A 23,557-nucleotide genomic window follows, 5' to 3' on the forward strand; every position below is an offset into this window, starting at 1 on the left:
ATGTTACGTCTCCCCTTGGACCATCTAAGAAAACCGAGAAGGTATTCGGGAGAGCACCCCGAATTCTTCATGGGAGGCCAGGTTTCCGGCCTTTCCGCCTGCGGATCGCTATCGACCCCCCATATCTTGGCTCCCACCTCCTCCTTCTTTCCGTAATCGTCAAGCATTCCCAAGTCGTCCGTCAACTGCAACGCCAACTCCCCCTCATCGTGGGTGTAGCCGTACTTGTGTGGCTTGTAGAAGCCCCTCAATGCCGCCTTCGCAAAGGCGCGCCTGTCGGGGAAAACTTTGTATAGTTCCCTCAACCTGTTCCCTGTTTTTTCCCTATTCATCTTCCTCATCCAAACAAGGACGGTCCTCGGCGTGCACTCCCCCGGCTTAGGCTGATTTCTCCAACCTCCAAGCTTCTGGGGGTACGCCCTCCCATCCAAATCGTTCTCCAGGTCATCACCATGAGCTTTCCCGTCGGCTCCAACCCACCCTCCGGTATCTGCCGACGTTCCGGGAACGGGGACCTCACCAGGCTCCGTCCCGAGTGCAGGCAACCTCCTCCAGCCCTTCGGTCTCTTGAACCGTTCCGTGGCGGGGGGGGGGGGTTGCCTTTAAAGGGTACAAAATCGCGCGGCACCCAGCTCGCATCTGCAACGACCAACGCTCCCGCTCCAGACGTCGTCTGAGAGGCTGGGGTTGAAATCGGCCGTTGCGCCCCCTTGGTCGTCACCACCAGGCGCGCGATGCTGCCGCTGCCGCTGCTGCTGCTGTCGGCCTCCATCGTTCCTCCTTCCACATCCACCGAGCCGCCGATCTGCTCAGTGGCGCTTTCCCCATCGGTTGCCTCGAGCTCCGTACTCCCTTCCCCGTCATCCATCAGGGTAGACGAGGGGGGGGGGGGGGGGGGGCGAGCTGTAGCGCCGCACCGCACAGAGCCTGCACTGGCGGTGGTCGGCAACCCTTTTCCTCCTGCCGCCGGGGTGAGCGAGGTCCGCCTCGGCGATCGTGCTCCCGGCTCGATCACGTTCACTGGGGTCGCATCGCCAGAGGTTTCCTCGACCCCCTCCCCCAGCTTCACCGAGGGTAGACCCTTCCTCTTGGATTTCTTCGACCTCTTCCCGCCACCACTCGGGGCAGATGAAGGGGCACTCCTTGGAGCGAGGGCACCGCTTAGCACGCCTACAGCGTCGGCGGCAGCCTCCGTCTCCCCTCTTTGCTGTGCAGGAATGGGCGAGGCCGGAATCGGTCGGGGCGCTCCTCCCGTCGTCACCGACAGGTGCGCCTCGCTGGCAATCTCCATGGCCTCCCCCTCTTTATCCGCCGAGCAGCTGGTCCGTTCGGCGGCACTTTCCTCCCCGATCACATCAGGCTCCACGCTCCCCTCTCGGTCCCCCGTCGGGCCGCGTGAAGGGTGGCTTCCGGGAGCTGCGTCGTCGCTCGGCACCACGCTGGCGCTGGCGGCAGCTGCTGGCTCCTCTCCTTCCATCGCCGGGGCGGGTGGGGCCGAGCTCGGCAACCGCGTCCTCGGCTCGTTTGCATCCGCCGAGTCCGCGTTGTCGGCGGCCTCCTCAGCTTCCCTCCCCGTATCCTCCGGACAGCTGGCCGGCCGATCGATGTCGCCGGCTGTGGCTGGCCTCTTGGGCTGTTCCTTCAGCCCGTTTCCGTGCCTCCTCCTCTTCCTCCTGGCGCTCTTGATGACAGCAGCCCCATTGCTGTCGGCTCCTTCGTGAGGGTCCGACTCCCCGTGCTCCGGCACGGACCCGGCACCACCACTCTGCTGCTGTTGTTCCCGCTGCAGTGGCGGCACCTGTGATGGCTGCTGCTGCTCACGCTGCTGCTGCTGCTGCTGCTGTTTTTGTTGCAGCACCAGCCTTGTCTCCGTCGTTGCAGCTCCACTCGGCTTCGTTCCGGTGGAGCAGTTCTTCCTTAGATGCCCGGCACCACCGCACGCGTAGCAGCGTGGCTCGGCCGTGGCCAGGTGTATCGTGTGGACGCGGCCACCGGCAGTGCGTTTGATGGCCACATCCAGCTGGGTACTCCCACTTTTAAGCACGAGGAACGCCAGCCGTTGGCCTGACAGAACGTGCCTCAGCTCCCTCCGTTGTGTTTTTATATGCAGCAGGACGATGGGCGACACCACCACGCCGTAGCGTTGCAGTTCCACCCTCAGCTCTGCATTCGTGAAGTATGGTGGCGCGCCGGAGATGGTTACCCGAACAGCCGGTGTTGAGAGCGGGCTGCATTGCACGAGCAGCCCCCCCCTCCCCTCCGACGCTGAGCCCCCTCTCGACGACACGCGCCGCCACCTCCACCGTGGCCACGTAGACCACGTAGCCCCGATTCTCCCTCTGGATTATTCGGATGGCTGCCGGCCTGGTGTGTGCCGCCACCGCCTCAGCGACGTTGTCGAGCGACGTCCCCAGCGGAGGGAAGCAGCGAAACCCGTGCCGATCTGTGAGGGCCTCCATGCTGCCAGGCTGAGCCATGGTGCTTGTGTAGTGGTGGTGTTGACGTGCGCCGACTGTGACAGTGATGGATCACGGGGCGGCGCGGGGTGCGGGGTTGGGCACGCGTTGTGGGCGTGGTGTGGACGCGCGCGCCGGCGCGCCGGGAGTGACAGATGACGGGGCGGCGCGGCGTGGGTGGTGAGGCACGCTGAGATGTGGGAAAACAGGATCGTAGCCAGCGCCCAGTGATTGGTCGAATAGGATGGGTGCTCGCAGCGACGTCCGCAGGTGGGGTATAAAGGGGGACGCGCGAGAGCACTCGGGGAGAGTTACCCAGTTGAAGACCAGAAGACGGAGCTGAAGACCTAGTGCCCCGAGACCCCTAGTCCCGCCGTCCTTGTAGGGACCGGGGCCCTGTGTGGCTCGGAGGCGAGACTGTGGGACCCGGGGTCCGACGCCCACGTGGGTCGGGCTGGGGACCCACAGTCAAGACGGACACCCCGGCAGGGAGTGTCCCGAGTAGCTCAGTGGGCGTTAGTCGCCAGGGTAGCTAAGTGGGTGTTGGTCACCCGAGTAGCTCAGGGGCGTTAGTCGCCGAGTAGCTAAGTGGGTGTTGGTCACCCGAGTAGCTCAGTGGGCGTTAGTCGCCGAGTAGCTAAGTGGGTGTTGGTTACCCGAGTAGCTCAGTGGGCGTTAGTCGCCGAGTAGCTAAGTGGGTGTTGGTCACCCGAGTAGCTCAGTGGGCGTTAGTCGCCAGGGTAGCTAAGTGGGTGTTGGTCACCCGAGATACTAAGTGGGTGTTTGTCACCCGAGATACTAAGTGGGTGTTAGTCACCTGTGAACGAGTTTGGTAAAATAAAGAGTGTGTTACCCGTGAAGTCGTCTCCCGCCGAGTTACTACACTACACTTGCATGGCAGCAGCGCAGTGGCAGCGAAAAATAATCGTAGAAAAAAAATAAAAAAGTGATAAAAAAAGTAATAACCCCCACACAAAAACAAACACACAACACACACCTGAAACCAACCACCAGACAGACAGACAAACACACACACGCACAGACAAGCACACACACGCGCAGGACAAACACACAGACGAACACACACACGACCGAACCAACAAGCAAACAAACGAAACCGAACAATCAAACAAACATACAAATAAACAAAAACGACAGATAAACGAACAAACGCACGCACAAGCAAACACACAAACAAGCAAACACACAGACAAACACTCACTAAACAGACAAACAGGCCAAACACACGCGGTATTAAACCAGGTAAAAAGCACCAGGCCAACACACAACGCGACCAACCAAGCAGACAAACAAGCAGAACAAACACACAGACAAACACACAGACCAGACAAACACACAACAACAGCAGTAGCAGTAATGAAAACTGTTACTGTAGCAGGCTGATGTACGGGGAGAAAAACGCAGAATGAACTAGCGTTTTCTCCCTAGTTCACCTCTCTCTAGGCCAGGCTCAGGCTCACACCTGAGCCCAGGCCTCCATCCACACCAACGTTGGAGCGGGAGCAGCTCGTTCGTGCGACCGCACCCCACGGTGGCGAGAGAGAGAGAGACAGAGAGAGGGAGAGAGAGACAGAGAGGCAGAGAGAGAGACAGAGAGAGGGAGAGAGAGACGGAGAGAGACAGAGAGAGACAGAGAGGCAGAGAGGCAGAGGGAGAGAGACAGAGAGACAGAGGGAGAGAGAGAGAGACAGAGAGAGAGACGGAGAGACAGACAGAGACGGAGAGAGAGACAGACAGAGAGGGAGATCATAGAGACAGAGGGAGAGACAGAGAGACAGAGAGAGGGATATCACAGAGAGACAGAGAGAGGGAGAGACAGAGAGACAGAGGGAGAGACAGACAGAGAGGGACATCACAGAGAGACAGAGAGAGAGACAGACAGAGGGAGATCACAGAGACAGAGGGAGAGAGAGACACGGAGGGAGAGTTCACAGATGGAGATCACATTCAGGAGGTCACGGGACGCCTCACGGCTCTCCGAACCTCCTCATTCTCCAATGTTGGATTGTTGTAGATGGCGGTGAGTGGGCCTGTCGTTATGTCTCAACAAATCCTCCTTCAGCCCAGGCTCTCAGGAGAAAACCCAAAGCAGCCATTGCAGCTGCATTAGCCACAGTCCTGAACCTCGACCATTTCCTATCGGCATCAGGAGGAGTGGGGGACGATGCCAACCCCAGCCGCAAGCGATGATGAAATTCTCGCTTGCAAACTTTCATCAGCGAACTGAGACCAGGCCACCTTAGGTTTGACTGGGGTCCTGGGTGTACACCCACCACCGGAGTGGAAGAATGGCAGGCGCATCTTACAGATGACAAGCCGATGGTCAGAGGGCAGATCAGCTCCACGGTAGGTCCTGGTGTCAAGGACATGGGCCCGCATCCGCTGTTCCGTCACTATGTAGTCCAGCAGATGTTCTTGCTTGGACCCGGCGTGCATCCACGATGTTGTGTGGATGCGCCGATGCCGGAACAGCGTGTTGGTAATTACAAGCCCATGGGCTGCACAGAAGTCTAGCAGCCTCCTAGCGTTGTTATTGAGCTGATCTGGCCCATGCCTTCCAATCACTCCAGACCAGGTGCCAGCATCATGACCAATTCGGGCATTGAAGTCACCCAACAAGATGACTCTATCCCGAGGGGCCACTTTAGCCAGCACCTGTGACAGGAGGTCATTGCAGGCCCGGGCCTCCACTAGGTCGACTCAGCCTCAAATGAGTACCTGGTGCTGTGTGTGTTAGTAGACATCGCCGCTGGGGAGACAAAGGCGGCCGGGCGTGGTGCTGGCCACCCACCCCTTCATGTGCCGTTCAGGCCTTCATAGGTGCTACTCGCTAACAGCACTTGCCCCTACAGTCTGTGAAGGCTATACGGGGCATCTTTGTCTGTGTGTGTGCACAGCACCTGTTTGAGTTTCTTGAGGTTCTCATCGAGTTCCAGGTTGTCCAGGATGACGGCAACGAACAGACTCAGCAGAATCTGTGGGGCCACACACAGACTACTCACCACCTACTCACCACCTACTCACCATTTACTCACCACCACACACAGACTACTCACCACCTACTCACCACTTACTCACCACTTACTCACCACCTACTCACCACCACACACAGACTACTCACCACTTACTCACCACCTACTCACCATTTACTCACCACCACACACAGACTACTCACCACCTACTCACCACTTACTCACCACTTACTCACCACCTACTCACCACCACACACAGACTACTCACCACCTACTCACCACTTACTCACCACTTACTCACCACCTACTCACCACCACACACAGACTACTCACCACTTACTCACCATTTACTCACCACCTACTCACCACTTACTCACCACCTACTCACCACCACACACAGATTACTCACCACCTACTCACCATTTACTCACCACTTACTCACCACCTACTCACCACCACACACAGACTACTCACCACCTACTCACCACTTACTCACCACCTACTCACCACCACACACAGATTACTCACCACCTACTCACCACTTACTCACCACTTACTCACCACCTACTCACCACCACACACAGACTACTCACCACTTACTCACCATTTACTCACCACCTACTCACCACCTACTCACCACCTACTCACCACCTACTCACCACCTACTCACCACTTACTCACCACCTACTCACCACCACACACAGATTACTCACCACCTACTCACCATTTACTCACCACTTACTCACCACCTACTCACCACCTACTCACCACCTACTCACCACCTACTCACCACCTACTCACCACCACACACAGATTACTCACCACCTACTCACCATTTACTCACCACTTACTCACCACCTACTCACCACCTACTCACCACCACACACAGACTACTCACCACCTACTCACCACCACACACAGACTACTCACCACCTACTCACCACCTACTCACCACCACACACAGATTACTCACCACCTACTCACCATTTACTCACCACTTACTCACCACTTACTCACCACCTACTCACCACCACACACAGACTACTCACCACCTACTCACCACCACACACAGATTACTCACCACCTACTCACCACTTACTCACCACCTACTCACCACCACACACAGATTACTCACCACCTACTCACCACCTACTCACCACCTACTCACCACCACACACAGATTACTCACCACCTACTCACCATTTACTCACCACTTACTCACCACCTACTCACCACCTACTCACCACTTACTCACCACTTACTCACCACCTACTCACCATTTACTCACCACTTACTCACCACCTACTCACCACCTACTCACCACCTACTCACCACTTACTCACCACCTACTCACCACCTACTCACCACTTACTCACCACCTACTCACCACCTACTCACCACCTACTCACCACCTACTCACCACCACACAGACTCACAGACTACTCACCGCACACAGACTCACCAGCTACTCACCACACTCAGACTCACCACACTCAGACTCACCACACACAGACTCACCACACACAGATTCACTGACTCGCCCACTGTGTGGTTGGGTGAGCAGTTGAGTGAGATGGCAGGTGAGTGAGTGGATGATTGAGTGGGCGAGTGAGTGGGTGGGCGAGTGGGAGGGCGAGTGAGTGGGTGAGGGAGTGGGTGGGTGAGTATATGAGTGAGTGTATGAGTGAGTGTATGAGTGAGTGTATGAGTGAGTGTATGAGTGAGTGTATGAGTGAGTGAGTGAGTTAGTGAGTGATCGAGCGAGTCATTAGGTGAGTGGGTGAGTGGGTGAGTGAGTTAGCCAATGGGTGAGTGGGTGAGTGAACGAGTCAGTGGGTGAGTGGGTGAGTGAGTGGGTGGGTGGGTGAGTGGGTGAGTGAGTGAGTGAGTGAGTGGGTTAGTGAGTGAGCGAATCATTGGGTGAGTGAGTGAGCGAGCTAGTGGGCGAGTGAGCGAGCGAGCAGGTGAGTGAGCGAGCGAGCAGGTGAGTGAGTGTATGGGTGAGTATATAAGTGAGTGTATGAGTGAGTGAGTGAGTGAGTGAGCGGGTGAGTGAGTTAGTGAGTGATCGAGCGAGTCAGTGGGTGAGTGGGTGAGTGGGTCAGTGGGTGAGTGGGTGAGTGAGTGAGTGGGTGAGTGGGTGAGTAAGTGGGTGAGTGAGTGGGTGGGTGGGTGAGTGGGTGAGTGGGTGAGTGAGTGAGTGGGTTAGTTAGTGAGTGAGGGAATCATTGGGTGAGTGAGTGAGCGAGCGAGCGAGTGGGCGAGTGAGCGAGCGAGCCGGCGAGCGAGCGAGCGGGCGGGCGATCGATCGATGGTTGCCGAGGTGGACCTACGAGGGTAGCGAAGAGGTGGTAGACAATGAAGTAGACCGCGACCACTGGAGCCCACACGTGACCCACGGCTTGCATGGTCTGGTCCATGACGTCCACCCACCCCTCCTGCGTCAGGATCTGGAACATGGACATGAAGGCCTGCGCACACGCGCACACGCGCACACGCAGGAGACAGAGGTCATCTGACTGAGTGAGTGGGCGGGCGAGCGAGTGAGTGGGCGAGTAAGCGAAATAGCCAGTGGGTTAGGGAGTGAGTGAGCGAGTGGGCGAGTGGGTGAGTGAGTGACAGGAGGTCATAGAAGCACATCTGACTCATCGGCCTTGCCTGCATCCCTCCACTGATGTTCATCTTCGGTGGGGGCATAAGTAACCACGACCACCACTCCTCGCCTCCGGTTGATGGGAAGGCGAGCTCAAAGTAGCCTGGGGCTTACAGCTTCCCACACCTCACCGCCACGCTCCCACGCCCCCTTTTTGTTCAGAAGAAGAGCCACTCCCTGTTGTTTGCCAGTCTCTTGCCCCGAGTAGAGGATTATCCACCCCTCATGGTGGCAGGAGCCAAAGCCGATCCACCGGACCTCCTGAATGCCACAGAGATCCAGGCGGTACCGGTCCAGATCCCGACAGAGGAGTGGCAGCCTCTCCTCCGCAGTGAGCGTTCAAACATTCCACGTGGCCATCCGTAGTGGTTTTTTGCCGCTTCTGGAGGAACCCTGAGGGTAAGGATTCAGTCTCCTGGTTCTGCCAAATGTGGTTTGGCAAGGAGACGTCATAGACGCCTGTCCCCCCGGGGCCTCCGGCACAAGCTTTGTTTAAAACATTTCCGTGGTTTCATGGTAGTTTGATAATTGGTTTTTTACCCTTCTATCTGGCAACAAAACTGACACCTTTTTCTTACAAGGAGTCATGTTTACATAGACCACAATACCTGCGGTCGTAATGCAAACAAAAAACACAACTCTGATAATGTGCACTGTCCTTGAAGTTGATTGGTCCACACCCGAAACAGCTTTCCTTAGAGCCTAGTCTCACATGGTGTTGGACCAGATGACGTCAAAAGGCGCACAACTCAAAGACAATGCACCATCAGATCATGGTAGTTTTTTTGAAGGTGGAGGGGTTACCAGCCCCTCGTACCCATCCAGAGCCCCCATTTGGCTGCTGTGGTGTCTACAAACGCCTTAAGGGGAATGACCAATCTAAATTGGGCCTTCCCCCACGGCATTCATCACCACAGCGTTGCCATTCGGAACATCTAGCAAATATCATCTGTCAATCATGATCTGTCAATCATGATCCATCAATCATCATCAGCCAATCATCGTCAGTCAACCATGATGTGGCAACCATGATGTGGCAATCACGATCTGGCAATCACGATCTGGAAATCATCATCTGTCAATCACCATCTTTCAATCAACTCTCAATCATCAGCAGTCAATCGTGATGTGGAAATCACGATCTTGCAATCGTGGTCTGTTAATCATCATCTGGCAATCATGATCTAGCCATCATCTGGCAATCACGATCTGGCAATCATGATGTGGCAATCAAGATGTAGCAATGATAAAAATGACAATCGTTGTCTGGCAATCACGATCTGGCAATCACGATCTGGCAATCACGATCTGGCAATTACGATCTGGCAATCTTAATCTGGAAATCATCATCATCTGTCAGTCGTCATCTGCCACTCATCTGTCAATGATCATCAGTCAATTATGATGTGGCAATCACGATGTGGTAAGCCGTGATCTGGCGATCATCATATGTCAATAATCAGTCAATCTTGATCTGGCAATCACGATCTGGCAATCACGATCTGGCAATCACGATCTGGCAATTATCATGATGTTGCAATCATCGTGTGGGTGGTGGGGGTCGAAGGTCGGCCACAAAGTAGAACTTCTGCAGGCTGATGGCCGACATCATGTGTCAATCATCATCAGTAAATCATGATGTGGCAATCACGATCTGGCAATCTTGATCTGGCAATCATCATCTGTCAGTCGTCATCCGCCACTCATCTGTCAATGATCATCAGTCAATTGTTACGTGGCAATCACGATGTGGCAAGCCGTGATCTGGCAATCATCATATGTCAATAATCAGTCAATCGTGATCTGGCAATCACGATCTGGCAATCATGATGTTGCAATCATCGTGTGGGTGGTGGGGGGTCGAAGGTCGGCCACAAAGTAGAACTTCTGCAGACTGATGGCCGACATCACGTGGCAATCATCACGATCTGGCAATCACGATCTGGCAATCACGATCTGGCAATCATAATTCGGGTGGTGGGGGGGGTCAAAGGTCTGCCACGAAGCAGAACATCTTTCAGGCTGACGGCCGACAAGACGATCTGGCAATCATCACGATCTGGCAATCATCACGATCTGGCACTCACGATGTGGCAATCATAATTCGGGTGGTGGTGGAGGGGGGGTGAGCGTGAGACCCGTGGGAAGGTGGTGAAGCGGTCGAGGTCTGCCACAAAGCAGAACATCTGCAGGCTGACGGCCGACATGACCACCAGGAGGCTGGCGGTGAAGATGACCAGGCTGCCCAACTTGCGGCCCGGCCCGAAGATCTTGTAGACGAAGTCCTCCAGAGCCGGGGAGATCTTGATGAGGCGGACCACGCGAAGCACCTGGGACACAGACAAAGATACACCGTGCAGCCTTAACGGAACTTCTTGTAGAAGTGAGATAATAAAATAATAAAAATAAAACGTGATAAAATACAATCTCACGACGTTTCGGCCACAACGCAAGCGGCCGTCATCAGGTGAAGAACAGGTCTGTCGGAAAAACACTCATTCAGACGCTGTCTTTCCGTATATGCCAAGCTTGGTGGTGTTCATTCAGACGCTGTCTTTCCGACAGACCTGGTCTTCACCTGAGGACGGCTGCTTGCGTTGTGGCCGAAACGTCGTGAGAATTGTATTTTTTTTATTATGTTTTATTTTTATTAGCTTATTATTTCCCTTCTACATGACTTTACCGAAAGAACCAAGAAGATGAATCCCTGCTGCAGTCACGAAAGCTTTAAATCGAACAAAAAAAGATGATGATGTTGATGATGTAGATGTTGATGATGATGATGATTATTATGTTGATGATGTTGATGATGTTGATGATGTTGATGATGATGTTGATGTTAATAATGATGTTGATGATGTTGATGATGATGTTGATGCTAATCATGATGTTGATGATGTTGATGATGATGTGAATGACGCTGTCTTCCCGACAGACCTGTTCTGGCTGAAACGTCTTGAGAATTGTATTTTATTATGTTTTATTATTTTATTATCTCCCTTCTACGTGACTTTACCGAAAGAACCAAGAAGATGAATCCCTGCAGTCACGAAAGCTTTAAATCGAAATCTTTCGGTAAAGTCACGTAGAAGGGAGATAATAAAATAATAACAATAAAACATAATAAAAGTACAATTCTCACGACGTTTCGGCCACAACGCAAGCAGCCGTCCACAGGTGAAGAACAGGTCTGTCGGAAAGACAGCGTCTGAATGAAACACCACCAGGCTTGGCAGCGTATATTTAAGCTGGGTTGGAGGGGGAAGAGCGCCTTGACAAAGAAACAAGAAGATGAATCCCTGCAGTCACGAAAGCTTTAAATCGAAAGCCTCTAACAGACTGTAAGGGCAAGTGCTGTTAGCGAGCACCTATGAAGGCCGGCACGGCACACGAGGGGGTGGGTGGCCAGCACCACGCCCGACCGCCTTTGTATCCCCAGTAAGCGATGTTTACACACTTCACCAGGTACTCATTTCAGGCCGAGTCGACCTAGGGTAGGCCCGGGACCGGTTCAGATAATCGTCACTGGTGTTGGCCGTGAGCGGGAATCGAACCCGGGTCGCCGGGTTCATAGCGCTAACCACTACACCACCGCTCCCCACACAGACAAAGATCCCCCGTGTAGCCTCTAACAGACTGTAGGGGCAAGTGCTGTGGGTAGCGAGTAGTAGCAGCGCCTATGAAGGTAGACACAGACAAAGGTCCCCCGTGTAGCCTCTAACAGGCTGTAGGGGCAAGTGCTGTGAGTAGCAAGTAGCAGCAGCACCTATGAAGGTAGACACAGACAAAGGTCCCCCGTGTAGCCTCTAACAGACTGTAGGGGCAAGTGCTGTGGGTAGCGAGTAGTAGCAGCGCCTATGAAGGTAGACACAGACAAAGGTCCCCCGTGTAGCCTCTAACAACCATAAGACAACGTAGATTAAAGCTATCAGGCCAACTCTCCGTACCACAACAGACAAACATGGCCAGACCAAACCGTCCTCAAAATCACCGAAATAAAGCCACGAAAACAACGCAACAGTCATCATAGGAACGCGTGATTCAAATCCAACAACAAACCATGGACATAACGGATTAGTCGTGACACCACCTTGTCCACACCAGTGATTACCCTTCCAGGCCCACAGGTGGCACCCTGTCATTACAGCAAGGTGTCAAAATATAATAATGGCAATAAGAGCACCCCTGTCAAACCGTACGGTTTACCCCGCATTCTTGTACGGGGAAATTGAGTTTTCAGTGCCGTTTCAATACGGGGCAAAAATAAAATTGTGTCTGTTTGTGTTTCTCCCTTGTGATGGGACTTGGTAGGATGAACGTTGAGATTTATAAGGGCACGGGGTGAACAATAATAATGTTTGAATTGGTCTGTGATAAGGTAGGGCACTGATAAGGAGTTGACAGGTATGGGAGTGTGTGGGTGAGTGAGTGTGTGAGTGAGTGTGTTCGGCCGGATCGAAGGGGCTAAACGGGTGCGGCATGGGCTAGAGAAGAGATGGAGTGATGGTGGGTGGGTGGGTGAGTGGGTGATTGGGTAGGTGAGTGGGTGAGTAAGCGAGATAGCCAGTGCGTTATTGAGTGAGTGAGCGAGTGGGTGGGTGAGTGAGTGAGTGGGTGAGTGGGTGAGTGGGTGAGTAAGTGAGCTAGCGAGTGGGTTAGGGAGTGAGTGAGCGAGTGGGAGGGTGAGCGAGTGGGTGAGTGAGTGGGCGAGTGGGTGAGTGAGTGGGTGAGTGGGTGAGTGAGTGAGTGAGTGGGCGAGTAAGTGAGCTAGCGAGTGGGTGCGTGAGTGAGTGGGTGAGTGGGTGAGTGGGTGAGTGGATGAGTGGGTGAGTGGGCGAGTAAGTGAGCTAGCGAGTGGGTGGGTGAGTGAGTGGGTGAGTGAGTGAGTGGGTGAGTGGATGAGTGGGTGGGTGATTGGGTGAGTGAGTGGGTGAGTGGGTGATTGGGTGAGTGGATGAGTGGATGAGTGGGCGAGTGGGTGAGTGAGTGGGCGAGTAAGTGAGCTAGCGAGTGGGTGGGTGAGTGAGTGGGTGAGTGAGTGAGTGATTGGATGAGTGGATGAGTGGATGAGTGAGTGGGTGAGTGAGTGGGTGAGTGGGTGGGTGAGTGAGTGGGTGAGTGAATGAGTGGGTGGGTGATTGGGTGAGTGGGTGAGCGTGCGGGTGAGCGTGCGGGTGAGCGTCCCCACCTGAAAGTAAGTGAGCTGCGAGTGGTAGAGGTTGGGGATGATGTGCAGGGTCGTCCCAACGACCAGCAGCAGCTCGAACTTGTGCAGCGACGAGGAGATGTAGCCCCTGAAGCCCAGACACCAGATCTTGAGCAGCGCCTCCAGGTCAAAAAGAACCGTGAAGACCACCTGCACAGAGACGGCACCTCCACCTCCTCAAGCTCCTCAAGCTCCTCCACCTCCTCCACCTCCTCCTCCACCTCCTCCTCCACCTCTTCCTCAATCTCCACCTCCTCCACCTCCTCCATCTCCTCCTCCTCCTCAACCTCTCAACCTCAACCTCCTCCTCGACCTCCTCAACTCAACTTACACCACCTCCTAAACCTCATCTCCTCCTCCACCTCCTCCACCTCCTCCTCCACCTCCTCCACCTCCTCCTCCACCTCTTCCTCAATCTCCACCACTCCACCTCCTCCACCTCCACCTACACTCCTCCACCACCCCCTCCCTCCTCCACCTCCACCTCCTCCACCTCCTCCACCACCTCCACCTCCTCCTCCATCTCCTCCCACCTCCTCCTCCATCTCCTCCACCTCCACCACCTCCTCCTCCTCAACCTCCTCCTCCTCAACCTCCTCCTCCTCCCACCTCCTCCCTCCACCTCCTCCCTCCCCAACCACCTCCTCCACCTCCTCCTCCACCTCCCCTTCCACCTCCTCCTCCACCACCTCCTCCACCTCCCTCCACCTCCTCCTCCACCTCTCCTCCACCTCCCCTCCACCTCCTCCACCTCCCCCTCCACCTCCTCCTCCACCTCCTCCTCCACCTCCTCCTCCACTTCCCCTCCACCTCCTCCACCTCCTCAACCTCCTCCACCTCCACCAACTCCACCACTCCACCTCACCTCCTCCTCCTCCTCCTCCTCCTCCTCCTCCACCTCCTCCTCCCCTCCACCTCCACCTCCTCCACCTCCTCCACCTCCTCCACCTCCTCCACCTCCACCTCCTCCACCTCCTCCACCTACTCCTCCTCAACCTCCTGCTCTCCTCCATCTCCACCACCTCCTCCACCACCTCCTCCACCTCCTCCTCCACCTCCTCCTCCACCTCCTCCTCCACCTCCTCCTCCACCACCTCCTCCACCTCCTCCTCCACCATCTCCTCCACCTCCTCCTCCACCTCCCCCTCCACCTTCTCCTCCACCACCTCCTCCACCTCCTCCTCCACCTCCTCCACCTCCTCCTCCTCGTCCACCTCCACCTCCTCCACCTCCTCCTCCACTCCTCCACCTCCTCCTCCACCTCCCCCTCCACCTCCACCACCTCCTCCACCTCCTCCTCCAACTCCCCCTCCACCTCCTCCTCCACCTCCTCCTCCTCCTCCACCTCCACCTCCTCCTCCACCACCTCCTCCACCTCCTCCACCTCCTCCTCCACCTCCTCCACCTCCTCCTCCTCCACCTCCTCCTCCACCTCCTCCACCTCCTCCTCCTCCACCTCCTACTCCACCTCCTCCACCTCCTCCACCTCCTCCTCCTCCACCTCCTCCACCTCCTCCACCTCCTCCTCCACCACCTCCTCCACCTCCTCCACCTCCTCCACCTCAACCTCCACCTCCTCCTCCACCTCCTCCTCCACCTCCTCCTCCACCTCCTCCTCCACCTCCTCCACCTCCTCCACCACCTCTACCTCGTCCTCCACCTCCTCCTCCACTTCCTCCTCCACCTCCTCCTCCTCCTCCTCCACCTCCTCCTCCACCTCCTCCTCCACCTCCTCCTCCACCTCCTCCACCTCCTCCACCTCGTCCTCCACCTCCTCCTCCACCTCCTCCTCCACCTCCTCCTCCTCCTCCACCTCCACCTCCACCTCCACCTCCACCTCGTCCTCCACCTCCTCCTCCACCTCCTCCACCTCCTCCTCCACCTCCACCTCCTCCACCTCCTCCACCTCCACCACCACCTCCACCTCAACCTCAACCTCCTCCTCCACCTCCTCAACCTCCTCCACCTCAACCTCCTCCTCCTCCACCTCCTCCACCACCTCCACCTCAACCTCCACCTCCTCCTCCACCTCCTCCACCTCCTCCTCCTCCTCCACCTCCTCCTCCTCCACCTCCTCCACCACCTCCACCTCAACCTCAACCTCCTCCTCCACCTCCTCAACCTCCTCCACCTCACCTCCTCCACCACCTCCACCTCCATCTCCTCCACCTCCTCCACCACCTCCTCCACCTCCTCCACCTCCTCCACCACCTCCTCCACCACCTCCCTCCACCTCCACCACCTCCTCCACCTCCTCCACCTCCTCCACCTCCTCCTCCTCCACCTCCTCCACCTCCTCCACCTCCTCCACCTCAACCTCCACCTCCTCCTCCACCTCCTCCACCTCCATCTCCTCCACCTCCTCCACCTCCTCCACCTCCTCCACCACCACCTCCTCCACCTCCTCCTCCATCTCCTCCTCCACCTCCTCCACCTCCTCCTCCATCTCCTCCTCCACCTCCTCCTCCACCTCCTCCACCTCCTCCACCATCTCCTCCTCCATCTCCTCCACCACCTCCCTCCACCTCCTCCACCTCCTCCACCTCAACCTCCACCTCCTCCTCCACTTCCTCCTCCACCTCCTCCTCCACCTCCTCCTCCACCTCCTCCACCTCCTCCTCCACCTCCTCCTCCACCTCCTCCACCTCCTCCTCCACCTCCTCCTCCACCTCCTCCACCTCCTCCACCACCTCAACCTCCACCTCCACCTCCTCCTCCACCTCCTCCTCCACCTCCTCCTCCACCTCCTCACCTCCTCCACCTCCTCCTCCACCTCCTCCTCCACCTCCTCCACCTCCTCCTCCACCTCCACCCCTCCACCTCGTCCTCCACCTCCTCCTCCACTTCCTCCTCCACCTCCACCTCCACCTCCTCCTCCACCTCCTCCACCTCCTCCACCTCCTCCTCCACCTCCTCCTCCACCTCCTCCACCTCCACCTCGTCCTCCACCTCCTCCTCCACTTCCTCCTCCACCTCCTCCTCCACCTCCTCCTCCACCTCCTCCACCTCCTCCTCCACCTCCTCCTCCACCTCCTCCACCTCCTCCTCCACCTCCTCCTCCACCTCCTCCACCTCCTCAACCTCCACCTCCACCACCTCCTCCACCTCCTCCTCCACCTCCTCCACCTCCTCCACCTCCTCCACCTCCTCCTCCACCTCCTCCTCCACCTCCTCCACCTCCTCCTCCACCTCCACCTCCACCTCGTCCTCCACCTCCTCCTCCACTTCCTCCTCCACCTCATCCACCTCCTCAACCTCCTCCACCTCCTCCACCTCCACCAACTCCACCTCCACCTCCACCTCCTCCACCTCCTCCACCTCCTCCTCCACCTCCTCCTCCACCTCCTCCACCTCCTCCTCCACCTCCACCTCGTCCTCCACCTCCTCCTCCACTTCCTCCTCCACCTCCACCTCCTCCTCCACCTCATCCACTTCCTCCACCACCTCCTCCACCTCCTCCTCCACCTCCTCCTCCACCACCTCCTCCTCCACCTCCTCCTCCACCTCCTCCACCTCCTCCTCCTCCACCACCTCCACCTCAACCTCCTCCACCACCTCCTCCACCTCCTCCACCTCCTCCACCACCTCCACCTCAACCTCAACCTCCTCCTCCACCTCCTCAACCTCCTCCACCTCAACCTCCTCCACCACCTCCACCTCCATCTCCTCCACCTCCTCCACCACCTCCTCCACCTCCTCCACCTCCTCCACCTCCTCCACCACCTCCTCCACCACCTCCTCCACCTCAACCTCCTCCACCTCCTCCACCACCTCCTCCACCTCCTCCACCTCCTCCTCCTCCACCTCCTCCACCACCTCCACCTCAACCTCAACCTCCTCCTCCTCCTCCACCTCCTCAACCTCCTCCACCTCCTCCACCTCCATCTCCTCCACCTCCTCCACCTCCTCCACCTCCTCCACCACCTCCTCCACCTCCTCCTCCATCTCCTCCTCCACCTCCTCCACCTCCTCCACCTCCTCCACCTCCTCCTCCATCTCCTCCTCCACCTCCTCCACCTCCTCCACCTCCTCCACCACCTCCTCCACCACCTCCTCCACCTCCTCCACCTCAACCTCCACCTCCTCCTCCACCTCCTCCTCCACCTCCTCGTCCACCTCCTCCACCTCCTCCTCCACCTCCTCCTCCACCTCCTCCACCTCCTCCTCCACCTCCTCCTCCACCTCCTCCACCTCCCTCCTCCACCTCCCTCCTCCACCTCCACCTCCACCTCGTCCTCCACCTCCTCCTCCACCTCCTCCACCTCCTCCTCCACCTCCTCCTCCACCTCCTCCACCTCCTCCACCTCCTCCTCCACCTCCACCTCCACCTCGTCCTCCACCTCCTCCTCCACTTCCTCCTCCACCTCCACCTCCACCTCGTCCTCCACCTCCTCCTCCACTTCCTCCTCCACCTCATCCACCTCCTCAACCTCCTCCACCTCCTCCACCTCCACCAACTCCACCTCCACCTCCTCCTCCACCTCATCCACTTCCTCCACCACCTCCTCCACCTCCTCCACCTCCTCCACCACCTCCACCTCAACCTCAACCTCCTCCTCCACCTCCTCCACCTCCTCCTCCTCCACCTCCTCCTCCTCCACCTCAACCTCAAACCTCCACCTCCTCCACCTCCTCCTCCTCCTCCACCTCCTCCACCTCCACCTCAAACCTCCACCTCCTCCACCTCCTCCACCTCCTCCTCCTCCTCCACCTCCTCCACCTCCTCCTCCTCCACCTCCTCCTCCACCTCCTCCACCACCTCCTCCTCCTCCACCACCTCCACCTCAAACCTCCACCTCCTCCACCTCCTCCTCCTCCTCCACCTCCTCCACCTCCACCTCCTCCTCCACCTCCTCCTCCACCTCCTCCACCACCTCCTCCACCTCCTCCACCACCTCCTCCACCACCTCCTCCACCTCAACCTCCTCCACCTCCTCCACCTCCTCCACCACCTCCTCCACCACCTCCTCCACCTCAACCTCCTCCACCTCCTCCACCTCCTCCACCACCTCCACCTCAACCTCAACCTCCTCCTCCACCTCCTCAACCTCCTCCACCTCAACCTCCTCCACCTCCTCCACCTCCATCTCCTCCACCTCCTCCACCACCTCCTCCACATCCTCCACCTCCATCTCCTCCTCCACCTCCTCCACCTCCTCCACCTCCTCCTCCACCTCCTCCACCACCTCCTCCACCACCTCCTCCACCTCCTCCACCTCCTCCACCTCCTCCACCTCAACCTCCACCTCCTCCTCCACCTCCTCCTCCACCTCCTCCTCCACCTCCTCCTCCACCTCCTCCACCTCCTCCTCCACCTCCTCCTCCACCTCCTCCACCTCCTCCTCCACCTCCTCCTCCACCTCCTCCACCTCCTCCTCCACCTCCTCCTCCACCTCCTCCACCTCCTCCACCTCCTCCTCCACCTCCACCTCCACCTCGTCCTCCACCTCCTCCTCCACTTCCTCCTCCACCTCCACCTCCACCTCGTCCTCCACCTCCTCCTCCACTTCCTCCTCCACCTCATCCACCTCCTCAACCTCCTCCACCTCCTCCACCTCCACCAACTCCACCTCCACCTCCTCCTCCACCTCATCCACTTCCTCCACCACCTCCTCCACCTCCTCCTCCAGTGAGTCTGTGAGTGAGTCTCGGAGTGAGTCTCTGAGTGAGTCTGTGAGTCTGTGAGTGAGTCTGTGAGTGAGTCTGTGAGTGAGTCTGTGAGTGAGTCTGTGAGTCTGTGAGTGAGTCTGTGAGTCTGTGAGTGAGTGAGTCTGTGAGTGAGTGAGTCTGTGAGTGAGTCTGTGAGTCTGTGAGTGAGTGAGTCTGTGAGTGAGTGAGTCTGTGAGTGAGTCTGTGAGTGAGTCTGTGAGTCTGTGAGTGAGTGAGTCTGTGAGTGAGTGAGTCTGTGAGTGAGTCTGTGAGTGAGTCTGTGAGTCTGTGAGTGAGTCCGTGAGTCCGTTAGTGAGTCTGTGAGTGAGTGAGTGAGTCTGTGTATGAGTCTGTGAGTGAGTCTGTGAGTGAGTGAGTCTGTGAGTGAGTGAGTCTGTGAGTGAGTGAGTGAGTCTGTGAGTGAGTGAGTCTGTGAGTCAGTGAGTGAGTCTGTGAGTGAGTCTGTGAGTGAGTCTGTGAGTCTGTGAGTGAGTGAGTCTGTGAGTGAGTCTGTGAGTGAGTCTGTGAGTCTGTTAGTGAGTGAGTCTGTGAGTGAGTGAGTCTGTGAGTCTGTGAGTGAGTCTGTGAGTGAGTGAGTCTGTGAGTGAGTGAGTGAGTGAGTCTGTGAGTGAGTCTGTGAGTGAGTCTGTGAGTCTGTGAGTGAGTCTGTGAGTGAGTGAGTCTGTGAGTGAGTCTGTGAGTCTGTGAGTGAGTCTGTGAGTGAGTCTGTGAGTCTGTGAGTGAGTGAGTCTGTGAGTGAGTGAGTCTGTGAGTGAGTGAGTGAGTCTGTGAGTGAGTCTGTGACTGAGTCTGTGAGTGAGTGAGTCTGTGAGTCTGTGAGTGAGTGAGTCTGTGAGTGAGTGAGTCTGTGAGTGAGTGAGTCTGTGAGTGAGTCTGTGAGTCTGTGAGTGAGTCTGTGAGTGAGTCTGTGTGTCTGTGAGTGAGTGAGTCTGTGAGTGAGTGAGTCTGTGAGTGAGTGAGTGAGTCTGTGAGTGAGTCTGTGACTGAGTCTGTGAGTGAGTGAGTCTGTGAGTCTGTGAGTGAGTGAGTCTGTGAGTGAGTGAGTCTGTGAGTGAGTGAGTGAGTCTGTAAGTGAGTCTGTGAGTGAGTCTGTGAGTCTGTGAGTGAGTGAGTCTGTGAGTGAGTGAGTCTGTGAGTCTGTGAGTGAGTCTGTGAGTGAGTCTGTGAGTGAGTGAGTCCGTGAGTGAGTGAGTGAGTCTTTGAGTGAGTCTGTGAGTGAGTGAGTGAGTGAGTGAGTCTGTGAGTGAGTCTGTGAGTGAGTGAGTCCGTGAGTGAGTCTGTGAGTCAGTGAGTTTGTGAGTGAGTCTGTGAGTGAGTCTGTGAGTCAGTGAGTCTGGGAGTGAGTGAGTCCGTGAATGAGTGAGTCTGTGAGTGAGTCTATGAGTGAGTCTGTGAGTCAGTGAGTCTGTGAGTGAGTCTGTGAGTGAGTCTGTGAGTCAGTGAGTCTGGGAGTGAGTCTGTGAGTGAGTCTGTGAGTCTGTGAGTGAGTGAGTCTGTGAGTGAGTGAGTCTGTGAGTGAGTCTGTGAGTCTGTGAGTGAGTGAGTCTGTGAGTGAGTGAGTCTGTGAGTGAGTCTATGAGTGAGTCTGTGAGTCAGTGAGTTTGTGAGTGAGTCTGTGAGTGAGTCTGTGAGTGAGTCTGTGAGTCAGTGAGTCTGGGAGTGAGTCTGTGAGTGAGTCTGTGAGTCTGTGAGTGAGTGAGTCTGTGAGTGAGTCTGTGAGTGAGTCTGTGAGTCTGTGAGTGAGTGAGTCTGTGAGTGAGTGAGTCTGTGAGTGAGTCTATGAGTGAGTCTGTGAGTGAGTCTGTGAGTCAGTGAGTTTGTGAGTGAGTCTGTGAGTGAGTCTGTGAGTGAGTCTGTGAGTGAGTCCGTGAGTCTGTGAGTGAGTGAGTCTGTGTGCAAGTCTGTGTGTGATTGAGTGAGTCTATGAGTGAGTCTGTGAGTGAGTCTGTGAGTGAGTCTGTGAGTCTGTGAGTGAGTGAGTCTGTGAGTCCGTGAGTGAGTCTGTGAGTGAGTGAGTCTGTGACTGAGTCTGTGAGTGAGTGAGTCTGTGAGTGAGTCTGTGAGTCTGTGAGTGAGTCTGTGAGTGAGTCTGTGAGTCTGTGAGTGAGTGAGTCTGTGAGTACATCAGCGACGTGGAAGACGTCCACTCCGACCGAAGCGTCTGCCCCTGCGGCGCTGTCGTTGTAGTTGTGAGTGAGTCCGTGAGTGAGTCTGTGAGTGAGTGAGTCCGTGAGTGAGTGAGTCTGTGAGTGAGTCTGTGAGTGAGTGAGTCTGTGAGTGAGTCTGTGAGTGAGTCTGTGAGTGAGTCTGTGAATGAGTGAGTCCGTGAGTGAGTGAGTCTGTGAGTGAGTGAGTCTGTGAGTGAGTGAGTCTGTGAGTGAGTGAGTCTGTGAGTGAGTCTGTGAGTGAGTGAGTCTGTGAGTGAGTCTGTGAGTCTGTGAGTACCTCGGCCACGTGGAAGACGTCCACTCCGAGCGAGGCGTCTGCCCCTGCGGGGCTGTCGTTGTAGTTGTGAGTGAGTACGTGAGTGAGTCTGTGAGTGAGTGAGTCCGTGAGTGAGTCCGTGAGTCTGTGAGTGAGTCTGTGAGTGAGTGAGTCTGTGAGTGAATCTGTGAGTGAGTGAGTCTGTGAGTCTGTGAGTACCTCGGCCACGTGGAAGACGTCCACTCCGAGCGAAGCGTCTGCCCCTGCGGCGCTGTCGTTGTAGTTGCTGGCGGCCATCACCACGTCGACCGCCACCAGACTGAGGATGGACATGTGGAACGCCGTGGCCTGGATCAGCGTCTGGGGAGACACGGTGAGAGTGGTGGTGAGTGTAGTGGTGGTGAGTGTGGTGAGTGTGGTGAGTGTGGTAGTGGTGAGTGTAGTGGTGAGTGTAGTGGTGAGTGTGTTGGTGAGTGTGGAACGCCGTGGCCTGGATCAGCGTCTGGGGAGACACGCGGAGTGTGGTGGTGAGTGTGGTGGTGAGTGGTGAGTGTGGTGAGTGTGGTGAGTGTGGTGGTGGTGAGTGTGGAACGCCGTGGCCTGGATCAGCGTCTGGGGAGACACGGTGAGAGTGGTGAGTGTGGTGGTGGTGAGTGTGGTGGTGAGTGTGGTGGTGGTGGTGAGTGTGGTGGTGAGTGTAGTGGTGAGTGGTGAGTGTGGTGGTGAGTGTAGTGGTGGTGGTGAGTGTGGTGGTGAGTGTGGTGGTGAGTGTGGTGGTGGTGAGTGTGGAACGCCGTGGCCTGGATCAGGGTCTGGGGAGACACGGTGAGTGTGGTGAGTGTGGTGAGTGTGGTGGTGGTGAGTGTGGTAGTGGTGTGTGGTGAGTGTGGTGGTGGTGAGTGTGGAACGCCGTGGCCTGGATCAGGGTCTGGGGAGACACGGTGAGAGTGGTGAGTGTGGTGGTGAGTGGTGAGTGTGGTGGTGAGTGTGGTAGTGGTGTGTGGTGAGTGTGGTGGTGGTGAGTGTGGAACGCCGTGGCCTGGATCAGGGTCTGGGGAGACACGGTGAGTGTGGTGGTGAGTGTAGTGGTGGTGAGTGTGGTGAGTGTGGTGAGTGTGGTAGTGGTGAGTGTAGTGGTGAGTGTAGTGGTGAGTGTGTTGGTGAGTGTGGAACGCCGTGGCCTGGATCAGCGTCTGGGGAGACACGGTGAGTGTGGTGAGTGTGGTGAGTGTGGTGAGTGTGGTGGTGAGTGTGGTAGTGGTGAGTGGTGAGTGTGGTGGTGGTGAGTGTGGTAGTGGTGAGTGTAGTGGTGAGTGTGGTGAGTGTGGTGAGTGTGGTGGTGAGTGTGGTGAGTGTGGTGGTGAGTGTGGTAGTGGTGAGTGGTGAGTGTGGAACGCCGTGGCCTGGATCAGGGTCTGGGGAGACACGGTGAGAGTGGTGAGTGTGGTGAGTGTGGTGGTGAGTGGTGAGTGTGGTGGTGAGTGTGGTAGTGGTGAGTGGTGAGTGTGGTGGTGGTGAGTGTGGAACGCCGTGGCCTGGATCAGGGTCTGGGGAGACACGGTGAGAGTGGTGAGTGTGGTGGTGAGTGGTGAGTGTGGTGGTGAGTGTGGTAGTGGTGAGTGGTGAGTGTGGTGGTGGTGAGTGTGGAACGCCGTGGCCTGGATCAGGGTCTGGGGAGACACGGTGAGAGTGGTGAGTGTGGTGGTGAGTGGTGAGTGTGGTGGTGAGTGTGGTAGTGGTAGTGGTGAGTGTGGTGGTGGTGAGTGTGGAACGCCGTGGCCTGGATCAGCGTCTGGGGGGACACGGTGAGAGTGGTGAGTGTGGTGGTGAGTGGTGAGTGTGGTGGTGAGTGTGGTAGTGGTGAGTGGTGAGTGTGGTGGTGGTGAGTGTGGAACGCCGTGGCCTGGATCAGGGTCTGGGGAGACACGGTGAGAGTGGTGAGTGTGGTGGTGAGTGGTGAGTGTGGTGGTGAGTGTGGTAGTGGTGAGTGGTGAGTGTGGTGGTGGTGAGTGTGGAACGCCGTGGCCTGGATCAGGGTCTGGGGAGACACGGTGAGAGTGGTGGTGAGTGTGGTGGTGAGTGGTGAGTGTGGTGGTGAGTGTGGTAGTGGTGAGTGGTGAGTGTGGTGGTGGTGAGTGTGGAACGCCGTGGCCTG

At 56.8% G+C, this 23,557-nt stretch overlaps 1 protein-coding gene across 1 annotated transcript in view; it reads right to left on the bottom strand.

Annotated features, from left to right (window-relative positions):
- LOC144952385 (sodium leak channel NALCN-like) overlaps positions 1 to 23,557 on the bottom strand; it is a 94,780-nt gene that overhangs the window by 19,197 nt on the left and 52,026 nt on the right. The window contains exons 10-14 of the mRNA XM_078882777.1: positions 21,622 to 21,762; positions 13,291 to 13,458; positions 10,241 to 10,432; positions 7,783 to 7,920; positions 5,378 to 5,452 (exon numbers count right to left, since the gene is read on the bottom strand). Of these exons, the coding sequence (XP_078738903.1) occupies positions 5,378 to 5,452; positions 7,783 to 7,920; positions 10,241 to 10,432; positions 13,291 to 13,458; positions 21,622 to 21,762 (714 nt within the window). The remainder of the gene's footprint in view (positions 1 to 5,377; positions 5,453 to 7,782; positions 7,921 to 10,240; positions 10,433 to 13,290; positions 13,459 to 21,621; positions 21,763 to 23,557) is intronic.

The sequence above is a fragment of the Lampetra fluviatilis genome, chromosome 67 (assembly GCF_964198595.1).
Source record: "Lampetra fluviatilis chromosome 67, kcLamFluv1.1, whole genome shotgun sequence".
Lineage (NCBI taxonomy): Eukaryota > Metazoa > Chordata > Hyperoartia > Petromyzontiformes > Petromyzontidae > Lampetra > Lampetra fluviatilis.